The 27,129-nt window shown below is 44.7% G+C and overlaps 2 protein-coding genes and 1 long non-coding RNA gene across 11 annotated transcripts in view; 1 reads left to right on the forward strand and 2 right to left on the reverse strand.

The window, feature by feature from the left end:
• MORC2 (MORC family CW-type zinc finger 2) overlaps positions 1-8,926 on the forward strand; it is a 40,833-nt gene extending 31,907 nt beyond the window's left edge. The window contains exons 18-27 of one of the 6 annotated variants that reach the window (XM_045458921.1): positions 952-1,026; positions 1,112-1,492; positions 1,994-2,125; positions 2,572-2,626; positions 3,046-3,187; positions 3,314-3,556; positions 3,644-3,737; positions 7,206-7,394; positions 7,488-7,580; positions 8,655-8,926. In XM_045458921.1, the coding sequence (XP_045314877.1) occupies positions 952-1,026; positions 1,112-1,492; positions 1,994-2,125; positions 2,572-2,626; positions 3,046-3,187; positions 3,314-3,556; positions 3,644-3,737; positions 7,206-7,394; positions 7,488-7,580; positions 8,655-8,723 (1,473 nt within the window). In that variant the 3' untranslated portion in view covers positions 8,724-8,926. Of the gene's footprint in view, positions 1-951; positions 1,027-1,111; positions 1,493-1,993; positions 2,126-2,571; positions 2,627-3,045; positions 3,188-3,313; positions 3,557-3,643; positions 3,738-7,205; positions 7,581-8,654 lie in introns of all 6 variants that reach the window. The other 5 variants (XM_045458923.1, XM_045458922.1, XM_045458920.1 and 2 more) reach the window with 5 other exon arrangements.
• Positions 8,927-17,521: 8,595 nt separating this feature from the next.
• Positions 17,522-17,903, reverse strand: LOC123587448. Its single transcript, XR_006707321.1, has 2 exons — positions 17,856-17,903; positions 17,522-17,619 (listed from the first exon to the last, which is right to left on the reverse strand). It is a non-coding gene; the product is annotated as an uncharacterized LOC123587448 (long non-coding RNA).
• A 5,578-nt stretch (positions 17,904-23,481) lies between these two features.
• Positions 23,482-27,129, reverse strand: part of OSBP2 (oxysterol binding protein 2) — a 180,683-nt gene continuing 177,035 nt past the window's right edge. For 3 of the 4 annotated variants that reach the window (XM_045458322.1, XM_045458325.1, XM_045458324.1), the window contains 2 exons: positions 25,281-25,507; positions 23,482-25,060 (listed from right to left, as the gene is read on the reverse strand). In XM_045458322.1, the coding sequence (XP_045314278.1) occupies positions 24,915-25,060; positions 25,281-25,507 (373 nt within the window). In that variant the 3' untranslated portion in view covers positions 23,482-24,914. The remainder of the gene's footprint in view (positions 25,061-25,280; positions 25,508-27,129) is intronic. The other variant, XM_045458323.1, reaches the window with a different exon arrangement.

The raw sequence follows: 27,129 nt of genomic DNA on the forward strand, positions 1-27,129 counted from the left end.
CATTTTAAAAAAGCAAACTGTCTTATTTATATGTTCCCAAGTGGTCAGAAAATAAATATCCTACCATAGAGGTGACCACCACTAACATATTCTAATTTTTTATGATTGCCTACATAGTCATAAATATATATATTAATAAAAATATGGAGGTCATGATATATATATAATGTCATCACACACACACACAAACTTTTTTTAGCACACAATTTTCTTGGGATAATTTTCCAGGAAATTTCAAATAATAAAAGGGTTTATAAAATTTTATGGCTTTTTATAACTGCTTCCAAATTATCTTCCAGAAGATGTGTTAATTTCTGTTTTTTTACAAGCAGAACATTTATTTTAGGGTATTTTTTGCACATTTGACAGACAAAGCTATGCGTCTTAGAATTTCTTTCATATTTCTAAATTGGATAATTTTTTTACTTTTCCGTTTTTTCAGATTTGTTTATTTTTTTCTTAATTGATTTGTCAGGTTTTTGAGATCTATTTGAGGTATTAATCCTTTATTGTATTTATTATAAAAGTTTTTTTTTTTTTTTTTTTTTCCTGGCTTCCCTGTCTGTGGAGATGGTCACACTAACCTGGATGTCTTATGCGTGCCTTTCTGTCTGCTGAATCTCACTTGTCCCTTCTGGCCTTGTCCGTCAAGCTTTTCCTACTTTCTCTGGCTTCTTTTATAGGAATTTAGTCCATTGACACTTTTTCCCGGTCTCTCCAATGCTAGGTTAATCAGACATAGAATCCTGTAGTTTGCTGATGGTTTAGTGACTTTATTTTTTGTGTCCCCAGTGAGAATGGGAGTCTTATCATAGTAGGGAGTTTTATAATAGGCCTAGGTTTTCTTTTTTGTTTTCCCACTGTCCCAGACACATAGTAGGGATCCAAAAAGAGTTTTGTTTGAATGTACCAAGATTCGCAAACAACCTCATCATCATGTTTCCTGTGCAGAAAACCACACCTATTCGTTCCCAAGCTGACCTGAAGAAATTGCCTTTGGAAGTGACCACCAGACCTTCCACTGAGGTAAAGCCCAGGCACAGGGGAGGAGCTTTTCCTTAGGTGTCTTGTACTAGGATCAGTGTTCTCACTTTCTCTGGATCTTTTTTAGGAACCTGCACGTAGACCTCAGCGACCTCGATCACCTCCTTTACCTGCTGTCATCAAGAATGCCCCAAGCAGGCCCCCTTCTTTGCAAGCTCCCAGGCCAGCCAGCCAGCCCCGAAAGGCTGCTGTCATCAACACCACCCCAAAGCCTCCTGTCCTGGCAGCCCGGGAGGAGGCCAGTACATCCAGGCTTCTCCAACCACCGGAGGCACCCCGGAAGCCTGCTAACACGCCGGTCAAGACTGCATCCCGGCCCACCCCCATGGTGCAGCCACTATCACCATCTCTGCTGCCCAACTCCAAGAGCCCTCGGGAGGTCCCTGCTCCCAGAGCAATCAAGACTCCAGTGGTCAAGAAGCCAGAGCCACCCAGTAAACTCTCCCCAGTGAGATGCTTTTCCAACCTGAACCTACCTTCAGTGGTGTAGGAATGGAATCAGGCTGTGTCAAAGCTGTACTGGGGGAGCTTTCTGTTGCCCTTCAGGAGGAGTCTAAATAATTGAAGGGAGTTCTTCACTGGTCCCTTTGAATATTGGTCTGCCATAAATTTGAGTCACTTCCATCAGCTTCTATGCTGTGGGCATAGGTTGGCAGCCTGGTGGCAGCATTGGTGGGCCGCAGCAGATGGTCAGTATGTTTCAGGGACAGCACACCTGGCTGGCCAGGCAGGCTAAGAGAGAAGTGAACTGAGAGGCTCCCCCTACGACAGCTTTGAGCAAAGGTCCTCGTGGGCACAGGGACTAGGAGGTTGCTGTGTACTGAGTAATGTCAGGGAAGGTTCAGCCCTGGGGGACTGAGAAGCATACAAGTAGAACAGCTTTAGGCCAGATGAAATCTTCCTGCACCTCAAGGGCTGACAGGGCCCCTCACCTCTCCTGTTGCTGTAGACCACTCCTAGTCGGAAGCGGACTCTTGGGGTTTCTGACGAGGAAGAAGCTGAGGAAGAGGCTGAGAGGAGGAAAGAGAGGTCTAAGCGGGGCAAGTTTGCTGTGAAGGAGGAAAAGAAGGACTTGAATGAGGTAGGTGGTCCCAGGTGAGGTTAGAGCCTCCTTCCCCAGGGTTGCAGTCTGCACCAGCTCTGTTTTTGTTTTGTGACCTCAGCCTTCCAGAAACCCAGTTCATCTCTGTAGGACTCTTAGTTATGCAGATGATTTAGAAACATGGTGTCAGGTAGGCTTCTGAGTGAGACTGGCTTCTGGCTCTAATCACAGGCTGGAGATCACATACAGATGAGGAAGGCTTGAAACCCTTTGCTTCCCTGTGTCTGTGATTTTCTGTCCTTTGTGTGTTATCTTGTTTATACAAGGTAGATGATTTAGAGAACAGCTCTTGGTGAGGCATGGAGATTTAAACAGCCATATAATGCAGTATGAAGTGATAGCTGATGACCCTGGGTGGCCAATCATGCAAAAATCTGCTCCTCAGGGGCATTGGGGATGCCTCTAACAGACTGTTCTCCTTGCAGCTTTCGGACAGTGCTGGGGAAGAGGATCCAGCTGACCTTAAGAGGGCTCAGAAAGGTGAGTTTGGGGAAGTTCCTGGCAGCCTGTGGGGGAAGGGGGTATTCGGACCCCTTGGCCAGCAACAGCTTATCTTAAAGACTCTTGGAGGCTTTCCTGGCTCTGAGCTTTTGTGCAGCAATCATTCCAAGTCTGATCCCAAGAAGAAGTCTGAAGAGAACACACCCTTATGTGTATTTTTAGCACAAATTTCTTGGCTTGCACCTCTAGCAGTCACTCATCCTGCTGCTCTTTGGTACCTTCATGGTAGATGGGGAAGGAGACTAGGGTGGCTGGGCTGCATGTTCCTGGAAAAGTGCAGGGCAAGCATCTAGGGATTCTTGTCCCTGCAAATCCTGGGGCTGCCTCTGTCAAGGTGACCCTGGCTGAGTGGGGGAGTCTATAGTTTTCTGACACTCACTCCATCCTCATTGTCTCAGATAAAGGGTTGCACGTGGAGGTGCGTGTGAACAGGGAGTGGTACACGGGCCGTGTCACAGCTGTGGAGGTGGGCAAGCATGTGGTGCGGTGGAAGGTGAAGTTTGACTACGTGCCCACAGACACCACTCCGAGAGACCGCTGGTAATGCCCCTTTCCAGAGGCTGACAAAATTGGCCAGGTGGGGGGGTGGGTGTGTCCCTAGCTTCCCTGCAGACAGCCCATCCTGGGAGTCTGGGACACACATAATAAATGCTGTGTGCCTCCTAGGGTGGAGAAAGGCAGTGAGGATGTGCGGCTGATGAAACCTCCTTCTCCGGAGTACCAGAGCCCTGACACTCAGCAGGAGGGTGGGGAGGAGGAGGAAGAGGAGGAGGAAGAGGAGGTGGTGGTGGCCCAGCAGGCTGTAGCCATGGCAGAGCCCTCCACTTCTGACTGCATCCGCATAGAGCCTGACACCACCGCCCCCAGCACCAACCACGAGACCATTGACCTGCTCGTTCAGATCCTCCGGTGCGTGTGTCTTCCCACTCAGGCTAGCAGTGGCTCTCCACCTTGTTCTTGCTGTTCTGAATTCCTGTCCCCACCTTCTTTTTTTAGGAATTGTTTACGGTACTTCCTGCCTCCAAGTTTCCCCATCTCCAAGAAGGAGCTGAGTGTTATGAATTCAGATGAGCTAATATCATTTCCTCTGGTGAGTCTGGCCTAATCTTTGGGGTGTTTTTTTTTTGTTTTGTTTTTTTTTTTAACTGCACATGCCCCTGCCCCTTTGTGCTTGTGATTACAAGCTCTCAGCTGTGTTCCCACCCCCCAGCCAGTATCCCCCCCCCTTTTTTTTTTTTTTTTTTTGCTAAAAAGAATAGGAGACTTACTGTAGAAAAAGCAGCAGCTTAGCTGGATATGATTGTGGTGTGCAGAAGCCGACCACACCCTACCATAAGATGCTGGGGCTGAATCCTCATGGATAGAAGCCTAGTTTCACATTTTACAATGAATATGTCCTTCTTCCTCTATCCTGGCAGATGGAGTAAGCTTGTCCCAAGCAATAGTGAAGAACTTAGGTTCAAAGTGCCTAAAAGTTGACTCTTAGAGGGAGGTAGAGATGTGTGGAAGCAAGCACTGGGTGGTGGTATGCTGTTGTGTCACAGGCCCTCTGCTGGACCTTTTAATGAGCAACAAAAGAGAGTGCTGCCTGCAGGGGACTAAAGATTTAGTAGAGACTGAATTTTTACCAGGTAGCTGGACAAGAGACCAATGAGAGCAGTCAGTGCTGTGGAAGCAGGTAGTTGGCCTGTGGCAGCCTTGGGGAAGGAGAGAGCAGCAGCCTGAAGAAGATGTGGATTTCTGCAAGTGCCTGTGTAAGTGATGGGCAAGGTTTGAGGCAGGGGAACTTTTGTGAGTGAGGTGTCAGAGGAATGAAAGTTCCCAAGTCAAGGCAGCAGGCATGTGGTGAGCATTTAGGGAAGAAGAGGGCCTGAGAGCCAAGTTATGGTGTGTCTTGAATGTCTGATCTTAGCTATAGTAGTTTAAACCTTGTGTGAAGTGGAGGGCCAGCAAAAGTTTGGAGCTTGGGCGTGTTGTTAGTCTGAACCTGGTCTAGGGCAGGGGTCAAAAAATTTTTCTGTAGAGGGCCAGTTAGCAAATATTTTCAGCTTTGTGGGTCTTAGAGTCTCTGTGGCGACTATTCCACTATTAGAGCGTGAAAGCTGCAGTAGATTATTTTTAAGGAATGGATGTGGTTGTGCTTCAGTAAAGCTTTATTTATAAAAATAGCCAGCTGATTTGGCCTGGGGCTCTAGTTTACTGACCCTGTCCTAAGAGGGTACCTCTGGTGGCAGATTGTTTGGGTGGATGGAAGATGGAAGGGCAAGGGGGCAGGTCCAGTCGTGAAAGGTCAGAGATGAGGGAAGGGGAACAGGAACAAGAGTGGTGAAAGTGGACTGGCCAGTAAAAGGGCTGTGTCAGAGGTTGTTGACAGGAAGCAAGTGATGGGGGAGGAGGCAGAGGCCACATGCTTCCCTGTGTCTCAGGCCTGTGGGAAATGATGACAAAGCTATTAACTGGAGAGAAAACAGAGGGTGAGGGTAAGAGAGGTGATGAATTGTGATTTGTGTTGGGCTGGAAGCACCGGCACCTACAGTTGTGGTGATGTCCATTGGGCAGGTGGAGACTGGGGACTCTCAATCCAAGTTCTCAACTTGGAGGGGCAGGAAGGCCAGGGCTGCAAATGGGATCTGTGAGTTGTCTACATCAAATGGGATAGATATCTTTATGGTTGGAATAGTTTAAGTTTTCAGGGAGGAGTTTCTAGAAAATAGAACTAGAATCAAAACTGCAGGGCTAGTATGTTCAAGATGTCAGGCCCACATGTGGCAGGTATGTGCTTGAGGAAAGAGATGGGGATTTTAACCTCCATTAGACAGTGAGGTTAGGAGTTGAAGAAACAGGCTCAGAGAGGTAGAGTCTGTTGTAATAGAACCCAGATTTGACTCCAGGTGCTTCTTTAGGACAAGGGTCTTGCCCTTCTCCCAGTGCTGCCTTGCTTCCCTGTGAGATGAGAAGGCAGGTGCAAGCTAAGGAAGCTAGAGGATGGCAGAGCTCATGGCAGCTTCCCAGAAAGCTCCGTACCTCAACTCTTGACCTTGTTGAGGCTGCAGGTGCTGTCTGAAAGTTCCAGGAAAAAAAACGCTGATAGGCTGGCTAGGATGGCCTGGCATCCTGTCAGTCAGATTTGTTGCTTTTGGCTTAAGGTTGTTGCCAGACTCAGAGCAAACTCTGGGTGCAGTGGGATCTCTGCTGCTCAGACCATAAACACAGCCAGAAGCATCTGAGCCAATGCTTGTAAAAGGAGGTATACCACCAAGGCATCAACTTTATAGTCTGCTGACCAAAATGTGTAAAATAAGTCAAACTGATTTTTTTTAATGTCATGGACAAAACAGTCTAATGGTCATTATGTTCTTGTCTGTCTGTAAAAGATCATCCTTTTTCCCTTCATGCTGGACTAGGAGTTCCATAAAGCCATCAGAAAAGGTCTTGCAAATGTTAGATTCATATATATGAATATGAATATATATGAATATATGAATATATATGTTTAAAATAATATAACCATGCAAATCTGTGATAGAAAGTTAAAGAGCTAAACGAACACAGATCATGGGCTCAAAACATCATACAATTAAAGTTTTAATACTTTGGAATCTGCTTGAACACTTAATTTGTGCTGCCAAGGTAATTATTTTCTACACAGAACTTGAAATTTCTCTTGCCATTTTGGTTTAATAGGATAATATTCTAAAATTGTAAGGTAAGTACTTGTAGCAAAATAGTTTTTAAAAACAGCAGTAAGGAACTGCTAAATGCCATATAGCTCGTACATAGAAGCACGTAAATGCAGGAGTTGATATTACCGCAGTGGTCAGTCAGGACCACTCATTTTCATCAAAATGGTTTTATCGTTCTCATTGGTGACTTATGAGTAAATTATGTTATAAATTTGAATTTTAAAAACGTAAAGAGCTACTGCTCAAATTTTTTAATGAGATTCCATGTAACATTGCTTTTGAAGCAAGTTTTCTGCTACCTTTTAAAAGTTTGAAAAGCCTCATGTCTAGAGAAACTGCTAGTTAACATCATTTCCCCACACTTTGGAAGTTTCAGGTACTCAGGAAAGATAGTAAAAGCTCTAATCCTGCTTATATAATTATATTATACAAATCTGAGGTATCTGCTATTGGTGGGTGCTTGATAAATGTTTCTGGAACAGGATTTTTGGTTCTGACATTGTGGGATGTGACTTGGAATGGACTGCTGAAAGGGCTGTGGTGAAGTTAGATGTGATTGAGCTGGGAGGGAGACTCATCTTTTTTGTCCTAACTGGAGTGGAAGAATCTTGCCTCACATTTCCTGACGGCTTGCTGTCTGCCAAGGCATTTTGCTGAGTGCTTCACATGAGTAATCTCATCTCCATCCTCATGGCAGCCCCACGAGATGGGCATCGGGTCTTCCACTCTGGAACTAAAGAGCCCACTTGTCCCTTATATGGATATCCCTTCACACATCCTTGTGCTGAGCTAGTTGGGGATACTAGTGCCTATCTAGAGGGGCCCTGGGACCCCTGTAAGCCCATGCACTCACTCTCTGGGTTTCTTCCCTACAGAAAGAGTACTTCAAGCAGTATGAAGTGGGGCTCCAGAATCTGTGCCATTCCTACCAGAGCCGTGCTGACTCACGGGCCAAGGCCTCTGAGGAGAGCCTGCGCACTTCTGAGAGAAAGCTCCGAGAGACAGAGGAGAAGTTGCAGAAGCTGAGGACCAACATCGTGGCGCTCCTGCAAAAGGTGCAGGAGGTGAGCCAGGCAGCCCTCTCATTGCAGCTGGACCACCTGGTGTCTCAGGGAGGGGGGCCTGGGCACCTCCTGCTCCCTTCTCCCCACTCACAGGAATCTGTGGTTTCAACCCTGGCTGCACAGCATCCTGACCAAGAGGGCTGGAGGTGGTGCGGCTGCCTGGGCCTCATCCCAGCCAGACCCACGGTATCAGATTTTTGCCCTTGTTTAGATCTTCTGATTTATAGCCTGGTTTGAAAATCCTCCACGCCATGAAACAAAGATGTTCTCACTGTTCCAGATGACGCCCAGATGGGATTGGGTTGCCTAGAAGTGGGGAATACCTCTAGAGGGTCTCAGTCCTTCATCCAGGCAGTGAAAACTGAGGACATGGCTCTGTGTCTCTCTTGTGGATACCGGGTGAACCAGATAGGCAAGATAAGGTCCCTATCCTCATGGCCCAACAGTGGTAAAGGACACAGAATATGGATTATGGGAAGTCCTGTGAAGTAAATACAAGAGAAGAAAAACAGGGAGGCCACTTTACTAGGGTGTTCAGGGATGGCCTGAGAAAGGGGTATTAATATTTGAGCTGAGAGTAGAATCAGTCATACAAGATTGGCTGTGTGAGTGCTTTAGGCAGATGTAAGAGTAGGACCTGAGGCCCAAGGCAGGGAGTTGTGGGCCATAGGAGAAGAGGCAGTGCTTGTACAAGGTGGGATGTCCCTGGAGGGTTGTGGCACAATCCAGTTTGCAACCCAAGACACTTACTCTGTTGGTTGTAGGAAGGCCTGGAGTGGGGTGGAGGTTAGAACCCAGGACTTGGGTGAGAGATTTTGGTGGCCTGATTCTTGGATGGTGACAGTGAGAAACACAGATTTGTAATATCTGAGGAAAAAGGAAACAGGTGATTTCTTCGGTTTGTCTTGAGTCCCTAGGTGAGGGAAGGGGGTAGCCTGTACTGAGATGGATGCAACCTGGGGTGGGTTGGTGCATTTGGCCTGTTTTGAATATACTGATTCTTAGAAGCCTGCAACAAACACATCTAAGGCAACCAGATACCTGGGGTAGAGGCAGGGAAGTAGCAAGAAATCTGGGCGTCATCTGTGCATAGAGGATGGGGAGGGGGGAGAATGACCAAGATGGGATAGGCCTGATAGGGCGGAGGGGGAAGAGGAGGGGACTCTGGGCTCAGGCTCCATGGGCTGCAAGAAGGATGGGGAGGTGGTGGGCCCCCCCACCGCTTTCAGGCCCCCAGCTGACTGCTCCCTTCTATTCCAGGACATAGACATCAACACAGATGATGAGCTGGATGCCTACATCGAGGACCTGATCACCAAGGGGGACTGAAGGGCTCGGAGCCAAAAACCAGCTCCTCTGCCCTTCAAGGCAGAGCCCTCGGGGGGTGGTGTTTTGTTCTTGGGTTGGTGGACTTACCTTGGTTTGATTCACATGAAACATTTGTGCTTTTGGAGGGAAAAATACTCTGATTCTTTGAATCTTCCTCCCTAAGTTTATAAATATTTATTTTTTAAAAGAAATAAGATGCTGCACCTGCTGTGAGACCATACATTTTTTTTTGGTAACTGTTGGGCAAAGAACAGAGAACTGGGATGCCAAGCTCCTTCTCTTGGCTCCTGGCTTCTCAAGATGTGGTAAATCCAGTGCCACCTGGAAGTCGGAGAGGCTTCAGGGGCAGGGCTGGTCTCTCCTAGAAGATGAACAGTGTTGGGATCTGAGGGGTGGGGGGACGGAAAGACCCTCCAGAGTGGTGCTTCTTCTGGGGGCTCTAATCTGGAAGACCTCTGGGGGTAGTGGGTCAGGATAGAGAAACAGCACTGAGCAGGTCCTGTCTCAGGTCAGGGACGTGAATGTTGGCCCATCCAGCTGTCAGTCATTATGGCTGTGGCATTGTCCAGACAGCTTGGGGAAGAAAGAGCCTCCCATTCACCCTCCCCATCTACCACTCAAGTTCTCCCTGTGGCAGTGATTTCTTCAGTTAACTGTGGACAGTGACATATCCCACCGCAAAAATTTGAGTCCAGGTTGAGTAGTAGACAGATCTGACTCTGGTGGGTTGCACACTGAATGAATGTTTGAATTCCAAAGGATTCTTTTTGAGAAAGCCCCTTGTGACAGAACCCCTGGTGCTGATTTGGTGGTGATCTCCATCTGTGGGTTTGGCAGAGTCCGGAGAAAGCATGCTGCCTTAGATGGTGCCGGCTAATCTGGAGAACCTGCTGCTGCTGCTTTTACTGTTTTTCCCTGTACCTGGCTCCACCAGTCCCTGCTCTGGGCCAGACAGGAAAGGGGGTCACTGAGTCACAGGGACTCCAGAGGCAGCTCTTCAGGAAACACACCATGCCTTCCCTCCCTTCTAGTCAGGGCCTCACACAGCTGTGTCCCTCAGGCAACTTCTCAGGGTCAAAGACAAAGGCAAGAGTTGCTGAGTTTCTCTTTAGTGGTCATTGGAAAAATTTTGGTTTGATTTCCTCCAACTCTCTTCTGTCCTCTCTTTATCTGGGGACTTTGTGTTTTCTAGAGGCACGAGAACTATGACTTGGTACCACTGGTCTGTGATTCAAACCTTTCTTGGTGTGTTTCTGGCATCTACCTATCCCAGGTCAGCAGTGGCCCACATGCCGCTCTGTGGAGTCTGCAGAAAACTGGGAGGCACTGGTGAGGGAAGTCTTTACCCATTTGTGTGTGGGTCCAGAAGCACCTGCAACTTGTGGGTTTGAGGCTTCCCCAAACCACATCCCTGGGGGGAGGGTTATTTAGGGAAATACCACTCAGAACCTGGCCTCTTCTTCTGGAAGATTCTCTGAATCTTGGGGTTTGTTGAGCTGGTGATTCCTCTCCCATCCAGTTCTCTCTCATCATCCCAGGCAGCATGTGGTTCATTTTTGTCCCCAAACCTACTGTTTTAATCTAAAAGGAAGTTGGTTCTGCATTTTTACCTTAGGATAATAATACCCAAGTTTTTTATTTACACACCTGTAATCAAAATGCAATACTATAAAACTTGGTGAGACTCCTGAACTCAGTCTGTTTTCTTCTCTTACTAAAATTCAGCACCTTATTTCCTCTTCATTCTTTCTGCTACTATGGCTTTAAACTGTCTTCACATTCTTCCTCATCACCATCTTCCTTTTTCTGTCTTCACCCTCCTTAACATCCACAGAAACAGAAATGCTGAATTTCTTAAACATTTTAGCGTGAAATTCTCAATGTATGCACTTTGCTTTTTTTTTTTTTTTTTTTTTTTAATTTTAGCACAAGCAGGGGAGAGGGGCAGAGGGAAAGTGAGAAAGGATCAAGCAGACATAGGACTCAATCCCATGACCCTGTGATCGTGACCTGAGCCAAAATCTAGAGTTGGATACGCAAGCTACTCGACTGACTAAGCCACCCAGGCACACCCCACCCCCTCCACATCCACTTTGGTGTTTATATCCAATCACAGCTGTACTGAATGCAGCCTGTTTCCCAGACGGAGCTCCTGTCATTCTGGGTGGGAAGATAAAATGCAGTGTGTCTCCCCTTTCCTGTCATAGGACCTGCTTGGGATTGTCTGAGGGCTTGGGAGGAGGGCGTGGTCTGGATGGTCTGTGGCAGGAAAAGTCCATAGCACACAGCTGCAAAAAGGTGAATGTACAGCATCACTGTTTTTAAGGAATGGGAGCAATGGGGACACACATGACACATGCATACAGTAAAACTTCAAATAGTACAAAAATTCAAACAGTACAAAATGCTACACTATGAAAAGCAAGGCTCCCTTTCACTCTTGATCCCTGAAAAGAATATTCATGTTGAGCATACAAATATACATCCACTCTGTTCTGTTTCTGCCTGTTTCCCACTCAATGTATCTTGGAACCTGTTTCAGAATAGCCCATATGGGTCTTTTTTCTTTAGAACAACCTCATAGCACTTCATTGTCTTGGATGTACTGTCATTTAAGAGTCTTCTACTTACAAACATTTGGGTTAACATTTATGGAAAATGGTATGATGAGTGTGTGTGTGTGTTCATTAATTCAGATCCGTATGTATGCATGGTAAATTCCAAAGAGAAGTGGCTGTGTCAAATGGTAGATATTAATATTAAAAATATTAAGATACAGTCCAGAAAAACCCCCAGTTTTAACTCCTATCAACAGTGTATTCCCCACCCACCCTGCCTATACTTATCAGTATGCAGTCTCTTGCATCCTGTACTAATGTGAAAGGTGAAAAGTGTGGTATTTTTGAATTGATTTGAACTAATTTAAGATTGAGCATCTTCATTGGTCAGTTGTGTCTCTGATGCAGGGCTGTAGTTCTGAATCTGGGTTAGGGACTCTACAAAAGAGCTTACAAAAAAAGATGAAAAACCAAGGAGTGAAGTCCTCAGGAAAAGGTTCACCTTGTATGATCCCTTCACACCCTAAGTGTCCCATGGATTTAGGATTAAAACCCCCCACTTTAGGATCAATACCATATTACCTACTAATAGTATTACTAGGTCAGGACAAGGGTTTGATATGTTTACTCAAGGAAGGCATGAGTTAATAGGTTGAGAAAAACTTTTATATCTATCTGAGTAATACTATTTTTTGGCTGTTCTTGTTGGGTCCAGTTCCCCATGTCTACATGACCGCTTTTCAGATGTGGTTCAAGCAGTGGTAGCCAAGAGTTCATAGCGCTAAGGGTCAATTAGTGATACGACTGATAAAGCTCAAATTTCTTTGCCATTTACATATTCTATGTACTCTTGTACTCTACAAGTCTTGACTGGAGTGGGCAGTGCTTCTTCAGTACTTGTCCCTGTTGGAAGGTGGTTCTCTAGCTGGGCCAGACTGTAAGGGACCTGTTGCTGGGTGGTCACCAAGGTGCCTGAAACATCCCTCAGAATTCCACTGGAGAGTTCTGGCCTTTTTTGGAGATGGAAGCTTTCTTTGGATGATCACATTGCTTTTGTTTCCCTGAATGGGTCAATGGCCAGCTTGGTTATGAAAGGCAAGAGCTCCAAGGAACATGCTTTCTCTGCTGCCCTGTTTGAGGCTGCAGACTATTCTCTGCCTGTTCTCAGCACAAATAGGGTCACCCTCCAGTGAGCAAGAAAAAGACTGGGCAGAGGAAGGGCCTGGCAAGGCACATCTCACTCAGCAATGAGCCAAAATATTGATCAGTCTGTGGCCTTTTTCATCTGGAAACTTGGCAATGTGCCAGGCCTAATTAGGGCTCCTGGTGGATCCTGTAGAAATTCTACCAGCTCACAAGGCCTGAGACAAATCACTGCCCATCCTGGCTTATTTAGTCTCAAGGCTAGTTCTCTACCTGAAAGTTATTCAGAGGCACATTATAGATAGCCACTAATCTGGTGCTGGTCTGACTGAAGTTAGAATGGGGGTCCAAAGCCCTTGTTGCCCTGACCCCGAGTATTTGTGTCCAAGATTCACTGGTCCCTACCTGCTACCTACCTCTAGGCATTCCACTGCTTACTCAGTGCCCCTAACCCATAGCTATCCTCATGGCCTAAACCATTTGGCCTGTTTCAGTATATCCTAAGGTTGAGGAGGGGCAGGGCTTCCATCCAGCCTCCTTTGGGCCTGCCCTTCAGGTTTCGTATGGTATGTTCTGGCGCTCTGATATTCCGGGTAGCTGCCAGCCAAGGCCTCACACCACTGGGGCAAACTTAGACCACTTGATAGATGGGTCTGACAGACCTATCCTTTCCCCTTTGCTCTTTGGACTCGGCTGAGATGCTTCCATGAGACTTGGTGGGTCCACCTCCTTTCCAAGAAAGCTGTGACCAGCTCTAATCCACCACTTTAAATTTACTTTCCTTCCCTTTACATTTATGTTTTCCTCTAGTGAAGCTCTGGGCTCTCATTCCCCTCCCTAATGCCCCCATTTAAGACAGTCTGCCACTAACCGGGTTTGGGGCCCTGCGGTGGGAAGAGAACCCCTATTTGTTAGAAGGGAAAGCGTTTTTTCCTCTAAATCCTCTGTCACAATACAACATGGACTGGAGAACAGGCTGCAGAACTGGCTGCAAATGCTTAACCTTGTCCAGAAGACGCGGCCGGGACCCAGCCGCAGTCCCAAACAAGCGCCGGCCTTCCAACCCGCCAACGATTGTGGTCCGACGAGGGCGCCCCTACGCCTGTTCTCCATACCCTCGAGGCTGGCACGTAACAGCGCCTGCGTGATGCAGCTGTCCAGCACGAGCGGCTGCGCTCGTGCACCCGTCTGAGACAAAATGAGCCTGCCTATGGGGTTGGAGCCCGGAGGCGCTCGGTGGGGGGCGGGGGGCGTGGAGGAAGCGTTGTGACCTTACGCAGATGTTCGAGGCTGGTCTCAGGGTCGAGATGTGGGGACCTCGCGGCACCACCGCAAGTATCCAAACTGGGGACAAACAGGGTGGGAGGTATCGTCCCCAGGGGTTTCTTATCCTAGGGCATGGGGGAAAGGCCTTGGGGATCCAATGGCCTGCCCACAACCCAAGCAGAAAAGTGGTTATTTAATTTATTTTTTAAAATTCTGGTGCCTGCATATTAAGCCCGAGAGTAGATAAAAAAATTTTCCCTGGTTGTTTCTTTAACTTTTTAAAGCCACTGCAGAAAGCATTTTTTGCATAGATGACTTTGTGGTGTGGTGGTTTTATATCTGCAAGACGGAGGACCTGGAAAGGAAGCTGCATGTTTTACGTCTTAAAATAGCCATTTCCAGGTAATTTTCCTTGAAGGTCCAGCCTACTTGCCAGCCTGTTGGCCTCTCCCAGGACCTGAGACCTCTTGCACTTCACAACCTTGGCCCATTTTCTACTGGTTTGTCTTAGCTTAGTAGAAGACTGTTACTTGGAAGGTAAACATTTTTAGGTTTTGGGGTTTCCTATCATGCTTAGGAAAACCTTTCCTCTTCCCTCCATCGCCATCCGTCAAACGTTCTCTTATTCTTTGTTGAAATACTAAAAAAATTTTTTTTGTCAATGTCTGCTCCCTGTGGGATACATTTTAGTTTAAGCAGTAAGGCAAGAGTCAAGCTTTGCTTCTTTTTCCAAATGGAAATTCACTATGCTCGCCCCATTAAGTGAACCATCTTGGTCATTATTTATATTCCACTATTAGATGGGCTTGAGATGCCCCTTAGACATGTCAGTGAAGACATCCTGTTGGATAGGTGGTTCTGGTGTGAGAGGTGAGGTCCTAGCTGAAACTAGAATTTTGAGCACCAACATCTAGATGGATCAGTCTCCCCCCTCCCCCCCCAACCTTTTAAAAAGACTTTTCCGGCTATTCTTAGAATTCATTCTGTTAAGTGAAATTTAAAATCATGTTACCCAATTTTTCACATCCTTGCCAAAGAAAAAGTTCCATTGGGATTTAAATTATAACTGTATTAAATTTAGATGTAAGTTACGAGAAGGTTGACATTTTTATGACCTTAATTAAATATCCCCAGAGGATAAAAACTGGTTTTTCATTTGTTTGACTCTTTAGATCCTACGATAAGATTTTATAATTTCTTTATACAAGTTCTATAACTTTCTCATTTTTCTAAGCGTTTTATAACTGTATTTATCAGTATTGTGAATGGGTTGTTTTTTCCATCTCTGTTCCTGAGTATTAATATAGAGAAGACCAAACAACTTATTTTCTATGTTATGAACTCTGGCAGTTTTAAAAATAAACTGTGTGCGTTTTTTTCTTTTTAATAGATGTAAGGTGCAAATTTGCCAGTGTGTCAGTTTAATTGCCATTTTGCTTTGGCTAGAACCTCTGACGCAATGAAACAGTGTTGAATAATTATCTGGGTCTTGTTTCTGATGGGATGGAAATCTACATTAGGGTTGAACAGAATATATATTGGCTGTTGGTTTTGGTGAATGGCCTTTAAAATGTGGAAAGAATTTCCATCTTGTTTTAACTTGGGGCTTCAGTGGTGGGGCCGTGGCTGCCAGTCTTACCTGAGTGGAGCACCAGGGGGCACTAGTTACATAGACTGCAATGTGGGTTAGGGGCACACAACCTGGACTGTATGTTTTTTGTGTCCCCCCCCCCCCCCTTTAAGCTGCTATTTTAATAATTATTTTTATTAGACACTGAGTAACTACAAAAGAATACTGTATTTATAAAATGTTTATATGGTAAGAATATGCAGTGTACACCTATCATCTTGTTTTTTTAAAAATACTTTTTTAATGTTTATTTATTTTTGAGAGACAGAGTGTGAGTGGGGATGGGCAGAGAGAGAGAGGGGGAGACACAGAATCTGAATAAGTCTCCAGGCTCTGAGCTGTCAGCACAGAGCCTCATGCAGGGTTTGAATCCATGAACTGTGAGATCATGACCTGAGCTAAAGTCAGACCCTTAACCAACTGAGCCACCCAGGTACCCCTCTGTCTAACTTATTTTAATAAATCCTTCCCTAGAGGCACCTAGGTGGTTCAGTTGGTTAAGTGTCTGACTCTTGATTTTGGCTCAGGTCATGATCTCACACTGATAGCACAGAGCCTGCTTGGGATTTTCTCTCTCCCTCCCTCTCTGCCTCTCCCCTGCTCATGATCTCTCTCAAAATAAATAAATAAACATTGAGAAAAAAAATCTTTAAGTCATGAAGATAGTGTTTTATATTATAGAGGCTTTATAGTTTTGTCTTTCACTTATAGATCTTTAATCCACCTGGAATTGATTTTTGTTTTTGTTTTGTTTTGTTTTAATTTTTTTTAACATTTATTCATTTTTGAGAGAGAGAGACAGAGTGTGAGCGGGGTAGGGGGAGAGAGAGAGGGAGACACAGAATCCGAAGCGGGCTCCAGGCTCTGAGCCGTCAGCACAGGGCCTGATGCGGGGCTCGAACTCACGAGCTGTGAGATCATGACCTGAGCCGAAGTCAGATACCCAACCGACTGAGCCACCCAGGTGCCCCTGGAATTGATTTTTGTATATGGTTTGAGGTAGAGCTCTAATTCCTTCCTTCTTCCTGATTGTCCCTACATCCTTTAATGAAAAGTCTTATCTTTCTCCATTAATCTGCAGTGCTACCTCTCTTATATATCAAATGTTTAGATATGTATAAATCTATTTCTGGATTTTTATTGTTACATTTGTCTCTTGTTTTTTCTATGCCAGTACCACACTGATTTAATTATTATCATTTTACAGTAAGTTTTTATATTTAGTATAGCCAGTTCTACCACTTTTTATGCTTCAAGAGTGTCTTGACTATTCTTGGCCCTTTGTATTTCCATATAAATTTTAGAATTAAACTCCATAAGAAAACTTGTAGGGGTTTCATTGGAATTGATTGTATGTGATCAGTTTGAGAAAAATTGATATCTTTTTAAGTCTTCCAAACCATGAAGATGGTATTGGTGTCCATTAATTTAGATCCTCCTTTCTTTATATCTCTCAAGAAAGTATTATAATTTTCCCTTGAAAAGGTCTTACATTTCCTTGATTAGATGTATCCTAGATACCTGATGGGTTTTGATGCTACTGTAAATGATATTTTTAAAACTTCATTTGCTGATGGTTGCTAGCATATAAAAATGTAACTGATTTTCATGTTATTCTAATTTATCTTTAGATTCTTTTGAGTTTTCTATTACATATCATCTGTGAGCAATGATAATTTTGTCAATTCTCACATTTCATATATTTTTCTTGCCTTATTGCATTGGCTAGGGCTGCCAGTACAATGTTGAATGTAAAGGGTAAAAGCAGGTATTTTTTTGTTCTCTATCTCACAGACAAAGCTGTTTTTTTGTTTTTGTTTTTGTTTTGTTAGATACCATTCATCAGATTAAGGAAGTTTCCCTCTATTTCTAAGTTTTTTTTTTCCTTTTAAATATCATGGATGCATGTTGGATTCTATAAAGTGTTTTCTGCATCTATTGAGATGACCATGTCGTGTTCTCCTTTACTTTGTTAATGTGGTGAATTATATTTATTACTTTTTCATAGGGTAAACTAACCTTGCATTTCTGGAATAATAATTGTAAGTTTTCTATATTTCTAGACTTGTATATTGTTTTGAATTATAGATCATGTGACACCAGTTTGTAATTTTCCTCTATCCTACTGTCCTTGTTAGGTTTTGGTGACCAGATTATGCTAGTCTCAAGAAATGAGTTGGGGACTATTTCCTCTACTTTTGGGATAGTTTCTGTAAAGCTGGTTATTCCTAGGTCAGCTGTGTGTAGAGAATTTTGTGTATATATGTGAGAGGAGTTGTTTTTTTTTTAACTGATTTAACTTTAAAAAAAAATTTTTTTTTTTAACGTTTATTTATTTTTGAGACAGAGAGAGACAGAGCATGAACGGAGGAGGGGCAGAGAGGGAGGGAGACACAGAATCAGAAGCAGGCTCCAGGCTCTGAGCCATCAGCCCAGAGCCCGACGCGGGGCTCGAACTCACGGACTTCAAGATCGTGACCTGAGCTGAAGTCAGACGCTTAGCCGACTGAGCCACCCAGGCGCCCCTGATTTAACTTTTTTTTTAATGATTGTAATACTACTCAGGTTTTTCTAATTTTTGAGTCATTTTTAAGTTATATTTTTCTAGAACCTTATCTCAGTTTTTAAAGTTACTGTTTTTTGTAGCGTCTGTATTTATGTATTCTTTTTATTTCAAATATTGTTTTTTGGGGTTCATCCATTTCCTCTCTCCTTCCTTCCCTTTCTCTGTCTTCCTTATCAGTAAAGTCTTGTCCATTTTAGTTTTTCAAAGAATCAACCTTAGCTTAAATGGTCCTCTCTGTTTGTTTTTTCTTTAATTTCTGATATTTATTTCCTTTGAGTTTGTCTTAATGTTCATTTTCTTAGTCAGATTGGATGGTTAGCTCATCATTTTTAGTCTTTCTTCTTTTACAACATGAGCTTTTAATTCTCTAAGTTTTTCTCTTAGTACTGCTTTACCTCTATCCTAAGTTTTGATATGTGGCATTTTAATGTTTAACTATTTTATAATTTCTGTTGTTTTCTTCTTTGGTCCACCAGTTATTTAAAAGTGTATTTCTTTTTAAAAAAATTTTTTTTTAATGTTTATTTATTTTTGAGACAGAGAGAGACAGAGCATGAACGGGGGAGGGTCAGAGAGAGAGAGGGAGACACAGAATCTGAAACAGGCTCCAGGCTCTGAGCCGTCAGCACCTTGCCCGACGCGGGGCCCGAACTCACGAACCGTCAGATCATGACCTGAGCCAAAGTCGGACGCTTAACCAACTGAGCCACCCAGGCGCCCCTAAAAGTGTGTTTCTTAATGCTCAAGAGTTTGGTCTGAGAATGTGGTCTGTATATTAGTCTTTTGAAATTTGCTGAGGCATTATGACTGGCCCAAATATGTGGTTAATATTAATAAATGTTCCATGTGCACTTTAAAACTATATATTCTGCTGTTATGTGTAATACCCCATGTGTGCCCATTACACCAAGTTTGTGAATTGTGTTGTTGGAAACCTTGCTGATATGCTATGTCTGTCTGAGCTCTCACTACACGGAGAGATATGTTAAAAAATCTTCCATTATGATTGTGGATTTATCTATTTCTCCTTGTGATTGTGTCCATTTATCTTGAGATGTTATTAGGTGTATAGGGGTTTTAGAACTTTATGAATTCTACCTTTTATCCTTATAAAGTGACCTTTTTATTTCTAGGAGTTGACATACAGAAATACATTTTTGCCTTAAAGCCTATCTTGTCTGTATATTTATGTTTTTAGTGTATTCTTGTAAATAGCATATGGCCAGATTTTTAAATTCCAGATATTTTTGTTCTTACTTGAAGATTTAATTTATTTAAATTTTGTGTATTATTGTTGCATTGATAATTGACTTATGTTTGTCTTATTTTTAAATTTTTATTCCACCTTATCTGCATTCCTTTTTCCTCTTTCTTCTTGCCTTTAGATTGAAAAAATTTCCCCCCACAATGTTCTCCTTTGTTTCATAAATGTTATTCTTCCTTTAGCCATTACTTTGTATATTTCACATAATAGTTAACTCATCAAAGTCTACTCAAGACTCTCAGTATTGTTTTAATAAGTTTTTATTAAAAGATTTATTTTCCTTTGGTTCCTGAAACATATTTTCACTGGGAATACTGACATTATCCCCTCTACTTTGGAGATCTTACTTTGTCTTCTTTTTTTGTTTTTTAGAGTTTATTTATTTTGAGAGAGAGTGCGTGTAAGTGGGGGAGGGGCAGAGAGAGGAAGAGAGAGAATCCCAAACCACACTGACAGTGCAGAGCCCAATGTGGGGCTCAAACTCATGAACCGTGAGATTGTGACCTGAGCCTAAGTCAGATGCTTAACTGACTGAGCCACCGAGGTGCCCCACTTTGTCTTCTTAACTAGGAAGTCAGCTCTAAGTCTGATTGGTGATCCTTGAAGGTAATTAACACTGCCCACCCCAAATCTGGCTGCTTTTAAGATTTTGTTGAGCCTTGCAAATTCACTATATTATACTTAGCTGTGAATGTTTTTTTATTTACCTGACTAGGATGTGTTGAGATTAACTCTGTATATTGGTGTTTCTCATGACTTCTTGGAAATTTTTTAGGCATTCAGTCTTTAAAGATTGCTTCTGCTCCATTTTGATTAGCGACATATGGGACCTTCTCACTTTATTCTCCATGTCTCTTTTATATTTTTCACTTCTTTGTGTCTTTATGTTACATTCTGAATACTTTTTAAAAAAAAATATTTGAGAGAGAGCACGCATGTGGAAGTGGGGAGGGGGCAGAGAGAGAATACCAAGCAGGTTCTGCGCTGTCAGCTCAGAGTTGGATGCAGGGCTCAAACTCACGAACAGTGAGATCATGACTTGAGCTGCAATCAAGAGTTGGGCGCTCAACCGACTGAGCCACCCAGGCACCCCAGCATTCTGAATACTTTCTTTAGGTCTTACTTCCATGTCACTAATATGCTCTTCAGTAGTGTAATCTGTTATAAAATTATTTTCAGTGATTTTTTTTCAATTTCTGGAAATTCCTTAGTTTAAAAAAAATTTGAAATGTTTATTCGTTTTTTGAGAGAGCGAGGGAGGCTGAGTGTGAGTGGGGGAGGGGCAGAGAAAGAGGGAAACACAGAATCTGAAGCAGGCTCCAGGCTCTGAGCTGTCAGCACAGAGCCTGACGTGGGGCTCTAACTCACTAACCTCAAGATCATGACCTAAACTGAAGTCAGATGCTTAACCAACTGAGGCCACCACAGGTGCCCCTGTAAGTTCCTTTTATTTTTAAAAAATACCCTTCATTTTTAGGAATGAGAATTCTAGAAACCTATTTCTAGAAATATATTACACATGCTTATTTTATATTGTGTCTGATAATTTCACTACATGGAGGAGTTTTATGTCTTATTCTGCTATTTCTGCTGTCCTGTGCTCACGTGCCCACTTGTGTGCTGTTTCCTTGTGTCTTTAGAGATGTCACATTGTTAGCTATTCATTTTCCTTGCAACTTCCCATCTGAGATTCCATAAGGTCTGGAATGAAAGGGAGAACCTCCAGAGAGGCTTTCTTTGCTTCTCTTGTGGGACTGGGGACATTGCCATTTTGAGACCATGTTATGTTCTCTGCTAGATGTTTTATTTGACCATCTGGGTAGTATATATTTGGGCTATAAAACCGAACCAAGTGAGGCCGTGCTCCTGATTACAAATTCTTAGGGGATTCTTTTCTGCTCTGCGTAGGACTGATCTTGTATTTGATTTTCCTGTATTTGATTTTGGATTCATCATTATATTGAAGGTATAGACCTTTGGGAGTCCAGCTTTACAGCAGACACCTCCTATTAGATACCCTACCTTGGAAGGGTCATTTGAGGCAGTGAAAGAAAACTTAGGCTCGCTGGGTACAGTAAGTGGCTCTGAGGGAAAAACAGACTTCAGAGTTCTTTCCATGTTTCTACAGTCAATATTTGGCCCAAGTATTCCTTATATTCTTTCCAACTCATGGATGCTTTTAGGATATTTTAAAGTGTTATCTAGCATGCCTAGTTTTACATAAGGGAAGGTTATCCAAGTACCTAGTCTACCATATTGGCAGAAAGATAAGTCCTCCTTGAACTGGTTGATGTAATGAGTGATTTACAATGAGACGCTTCCAACACTGACCCATTCTCGCATTTCTGTGGTAAACCTAACTTGGGCATGGGTTTACCAACTGAGGTATCAGTCTTCTGTATGTGGCTGGATTCTATTTGCTCTTTGGGCTTTTGAAAATTCTATTCTTAAAGTGAGATTGAAATATATATTCTATTTTCAAAAATATTTATTTCAAGATAGAGCATGAGCTGGGGAGGGGCAGAGAGAGGGAGATAGAGAATCCCAAGCAGGCTCCATGCTCAGCGCAGAGCCCGATGCAGGGCTTGATCTCATGATTGTGCTGAGCCCCAGCCCAGGGGATAAGGGAACCTCAGGCCTCCTCCCCCACAGTCTGTCAGGAGCAAAGATTTGGACTCTGGAGTTTGTGGGAGCAGGAGTTTCCTGGGACCTGAGGTTCAACTCTTCCCCGTTGCATCTCTGAGGCCCCCTTACAATTTGACACTGCAGTCACACTTCCCAGTGGCCCCAGGGAGTGTCCCCCTGAGCCTTTGCTCTGGTTGGGCCTTCTGGCCTGGAATTAATTCAACACCTATTTACTGAGCATCTCCTATGTGCCAGGCACTGGGGATGCTACAGTGTATAAGACATGATTCCTACTCTCATGAAGCTCACAGTCCACTGGGGGGGGGGGTGGGGGAGAGAGTCAACAAATGAGTAAAATACATGGTATTACACATGGTGCCAGAATGCAGTGGAGAAAAATGCAATTCTTTTGGTAGCTTTCTAGCATGTTTGGGTATCTGCAGGTCAAGTCCACATCCCCTACCTTCTTCTTAAGAATTGCTCTACTATTTTTTGTTCAATTACTCTCTCATGCAAATTTCACAATCCACTTGTCACGTGTCTGAAAAATATTGGTAAGATTTTGATTTGGATCATGTTGGATTTGTAGATTTGGAAGAACCCACATAACTGAGTTGGCCACTATGAAGATGGTGTTTTTCCCTTTAACTCAGGTCTTATTACTCAGTAAAAATTTAAAGTTGTATCTATAAAGGTCTTTTGCATCTTTTTGTCAGATGTATTATGAGGCCCCTTATGGCCTTTGTTGCAGAATCTTTTCTATGACATTTTCAACTCAGTGATGGCTAGTGGATAGACTACTGAGTGTAGGCGGAACTTGTGTGATCTGGTCAGAGCGGTTTCTAGAACATCAACCTGATGTCACTCCCTGTTCAGAGCTCTGTCTGGCTTCACTCTAGGCTCTTCCTTTACTTTGCCTAAGTGGACTGGCTTCTGTCACCTCTGGGCCTTGCCCATGCAGCCTATCTTCTCCCCTGGCAGACCTGCTTCCACTGCCCTCCCCCATCTCGGGGTTCAGGTTCATACTGGGGTTGTCTCACCGCCTTGCATCTTCTAGCCAGTGAGAGCTGCAGGACTCACCAGTGCCTGCCTCCTCACAGATGGGAAAGCAAGGCTTGGGTAAGGAAGGAGTTGTGCAGGGCCAGCCTTGGATCCCACAGTGCTGGGGTTTCAGGGCAGGCACTTGGAGCCTGGCTCTGATGCCCCTGTGGTGCCCTGCCCCACCACATTCTCTCACCTGGAAGCACTGGCAGTGGGAGGCCCCACCACAGTGGGCCAGACCAAGCCGTTCTTGGCCAGTCCTGGGAGCTAGTAATCCGAGTTGCTTGGCAACCTGGGACAACAGAAGCAGTCCAGGTCATGGTTGTCCAGTAACCTTAGAATTCACCAAGGTGGGTGTTACCTCAAAGAGAAGAGCGTGGCAGGTGCCATGGCTTGGCTCTAGACAGTCCCAGGCAAAGCTGTGACCCCTCTCCTAGGTGCTGTCTCAGCCCTCCGCAGCCTACCTGGCCCTGACCCTACCAGGTCTTCCACCCCCTTCTCACCCCCACCCCCTCATTTAGACCAGCTTCCCATTGCTGGGCTCAGTGCTGAGCAGAATAAAGCCTGGAGGCTCCTCCCCCATGCTGCCATACAGGTGGTCACCTGTTCTGTGCATCAGCCCCAATCCACCCAGTCACAGACTCAGGGACAAGGCCTTGGAAAACTCCAAATCCAAGGTTTTTATTACCGGTCAGAAGGTGCTCCCTCACAAACAGTGTGGAGAAGAGGTACATTGCACAGCTCTGCTGTGGGCGTGGTGGGGCCACCCTGCCCGCCCTGCCTCTTGAGTGGGCACCCTAAGGCATTTCACATGTTGGTGTTTTCACTTTATTTTTTTATTTTATAAAAACAAACGCAGTCCTGGAATATACAGAAAAAACCCTGTGATGAATTTTCAGGACCAAACTGAAGTGGGAGGGTTTGGAATGGGGGTTCTGAGGGGCTGGATAATGGCCACTGTGGCCCAGTACCCCCCTACCATTGGCAGGAGCCCTTGGAAGGGGGTCCGAGGAGAGGGTAGGACACAGCTGACAGGAGAGCCAAACTCAGACAGGGGTGCCCTGTCTTCATCATTTTTTAACTTCCACATACCATAGAAATTTAAGCAAAATAGCTATTTTTTATATATTTATATATCATATATATATAAATCAGGCAAATAAAGAGTTCAGGGGGTGCGGAGATGGGCACCCCGGAGGTGCCTGAGGCCGAGGCAGGACACTGGGCCTCTGGTGCCTGGGGGCACCAGCCCAGGCTGAGCCAAGTGTTTGTTCTTATTGCTGATTTGGGGCCTGGTTCTGGGGTGGGGAGCACCTGCAGGCCCTGCCCCCAGCCCTTCCTGACCTCTCTGGGGCTGGGGAGCAGCCCCTGCATGGCCAAAGCTAGGCAAGGGGCTGTTACCCTCAAATCTATCTGGGGACCCTTGGGCATCCCCTCCCCCACAGTGGGTGCTGCTGTAGCTCTGGAGACAACTGACTTGTGCTCTCCTGGGCCAGGTGGCCCTTCCAGTTCCCTTCTCTCTGGAGTCCTGTGCTCCTGGTGACCCTGCTATGTTGAGCTACAAAATGCTCCCTGCTCAAAGGGGTCTAGCTTCCTGATGTCTTAAAAAGAAGGGGCTCTTGCCAGGACACATTTGTGGCAAGAAAGCACACTTAGAAAGTGGTCTGCTAAGTGCTGTACTAAAAATATTTACTAAACGTCTTGGCTGGAAAGAAAATGGAGATCGTTTTTTCTAAAAAAGTCAAAAGTGGCTCCCCAGTGGAGGACAGTGCCTCCCTTGGTGGGGCTGGTGACTGGGGCAGCCCAGGGCCCGGGCCAGCCTGCCTGAGTTGTGGTAACTGGGAGCTGGGGTCCCAGTGGGACCCAAGTCCAAAATGATGGGGCTTGGGTGACCCAGGGCACCTGGGGGCTGGAGAGAATGCAGATCAGCACTTGCTCCTTCCAAGGTGGAAGCCCCAAAAAAGTGTTAAAAAAAAAAAAAAAAAAAAGGAAAGGGAAAAGGTGTAAGGGGGAGGGCCACTGAGTACTAAATTGAGTGTATTAAAGAAAAGGTGGACCAGGCTGTACAGGCGCCTGTATTTGCAGGAGGGGATGGAGCTCAGAAGATGTTGGGACACATGTGCCAGTCCTGCCTCTCCTTGGCCTCCCAGTAGCCGCCCTTGTACATGCAGGCCGTCTCCCCGGTCAGTGGGTCCAGCCTCTTCTCGAACCACAGCGGCACGTACACATCGGCTTCCTTCTCTGCTGGGCAGGCACAGTGGGCGTGCGGGTGGGCGGTGGTGTACTCCCAGGCTCTCTCCCACCCTTCCCCCCACGCCATTCCCCCCGCCCCTAGGACCCTGCTGCCTTCCACCCTGTCCCTGCGGTACCCCTTCCCTCCCTCCCCCATCTCATCCCTTTCTTGTGGGAACCCGCTCCCCATACCCAGGGTACCTTCTCTCACTGCCTCCCCGCCCAGCCTCACCTTCCTCCGTGCCACAGCCCCGTGAGCAGGCCTCCAGCCGCCGGCGCCGCGACACGCGCTGCTTCTCCTCCAGCCGCTGCTTCTCCGTGTTGGCCTCGTCCCAGTGCCCCTTCTCCATCAGCCGCTGGTCTGGCCGCAGGCGGCTGTCCGTGGGCGCCACGCCCTCCTCGTGCTCGTTGAGGGTCAGGGCCAGCTCCGAGAAGTAGTACATGTTCTCCGCGTTCTCCCTGCGGCGGCACGGCAGGGCTGTGTGAGGGCTCCGCACGGCCTCCCCCACCCCGCTGCCCCCAGGGTCCCCGTGTCCACCACCACGAGGAGGTGTCTTTCCTCCTCACACCTTGTGTACTGGCTCCACCGACCCGCATCAGTTTTGCTACCTTCTGCTTCCCTGGGCATTTGCCTATTTCTTCAGTTTTTCAAGTAGATCAGCGTGACGTTGTTTCACCATCCCCTCATTTACTACTGCTTTAATATCTGTGACATGGCGACGTCCTCTTTTGCATTTGTTATATATATTTGTTTTGCATTTGGGTTATATATGCCTTCCCTCCATTCCAAACAGTCATGGCAGAGGTTTGTCCGTTCCCTTCCTTCATTATTTGAAGATGAAACTGTTGATTCTATTTTAGGTTTTTCTGCTTCACTGAGTTTGTTTTTATCCCCTCCTGCTTTGTTGGGGTTTATTTTGTTGTTCTTTTTCTAACTTCATGAGATCGTTGCTTATTAGCTCATGATTTTTCAGCTGTTCTTTTCGAGTATACACATTTTAGGTTACGCATTGCACTCCAAGTACTGCATTAGATGAATCTCACGGTTTTTATATGTATTACTTTATCATGCAGTTATATTTTCTAGTATCTAATATCAGTGTATGTTCTTTGATTTGTGGATTAGTTTGGAAGCATATTTCTTGAATTTATAAACATCTGGGTTTTTTTTTTTAGTCATCTTTATTTCTAGTATAATTGCCATGGAGTCAGACAGTATGCCCGTATAATCTCAGTTCTTTAAAATTTGCTGAAAGGCCCAGTAAATGGCCAGTTTTTTGCAGATGCTCCAGGTGTGCCTGAAGAGAATGTGTTTCCTGCAGTTGTTCAGTGTGTTCTACAACTGTCCAGTACATTCTATGATTCAAACTCTTTTTTTTTTTTTTATTTCTAGCCATTACTAAGAGAGGTATATTAAAATGTCATCTCTTGTAGTTAATCCATTGTAAATCAATCCATTTCTCCTTATAGTCCTACCAGCTTTTGCTGTAAATATTTTGAGGCTCTGTTTTTAGGTACAGGATATATTCAAACTTAAAACTCATCTTCCTAGTGAATTGAACCTTTATCATTATGTCCCTTACCTCTCGTCTTACTTTTTGTTTTAAAATCTGTTTTTGTGACATTAATCTAGCTACAGTAGCTTTTGTTTGTTTTATCTATGGGCATCTCTTTTTGTATTGTTATTCCAGTCTTTCTTCACTTTCTTACTTAGATGTATCTCTTGTAAATCACATATATTTGGATTTTTAAAACTTATCTGGAATCTTACACTTATAATGGGAGTACTTAATGTAATTACTGGTATGTTGGATTTAAATGTGTCTTATTTCGTTTTTTTGTTGTTGTTGTTGTTCTCCTCTTTTGGACCTCAAGTGCACAGCTTTGGATTAAACATGATCCTTGCTACATGACACCCTCTTTTTATTGGTCCTTGCATGGTCTGCTTGTATTAATGCAACTCTGCCACCAGAAAACCCTCTAGACAAAAGGTAGAATCCTGACAAAACCTACATATAATCATATGGAAAACTCATCAATCCATCTCCTCAGGTAGCCATCCACAAGACTCCTGGGTTCAT

The sequence above is a fragment of the Leopardus geoffroyi genome, chromosome D3, assembly GCF_018350155.1.
Source record: "Leopardus geoffroyi isolate Oge1 chromosome D3, O.geoffroyi_Oge1_pat1.0, whole genome shotgun sequence".
Classification (NCBI taxonomy): domain Eukaryota; kingdom Metazoa; phylum Chordata; class Mammalia; order Carnivora; family Felidae; genus Leopardus; species Leopardus geoffroyi.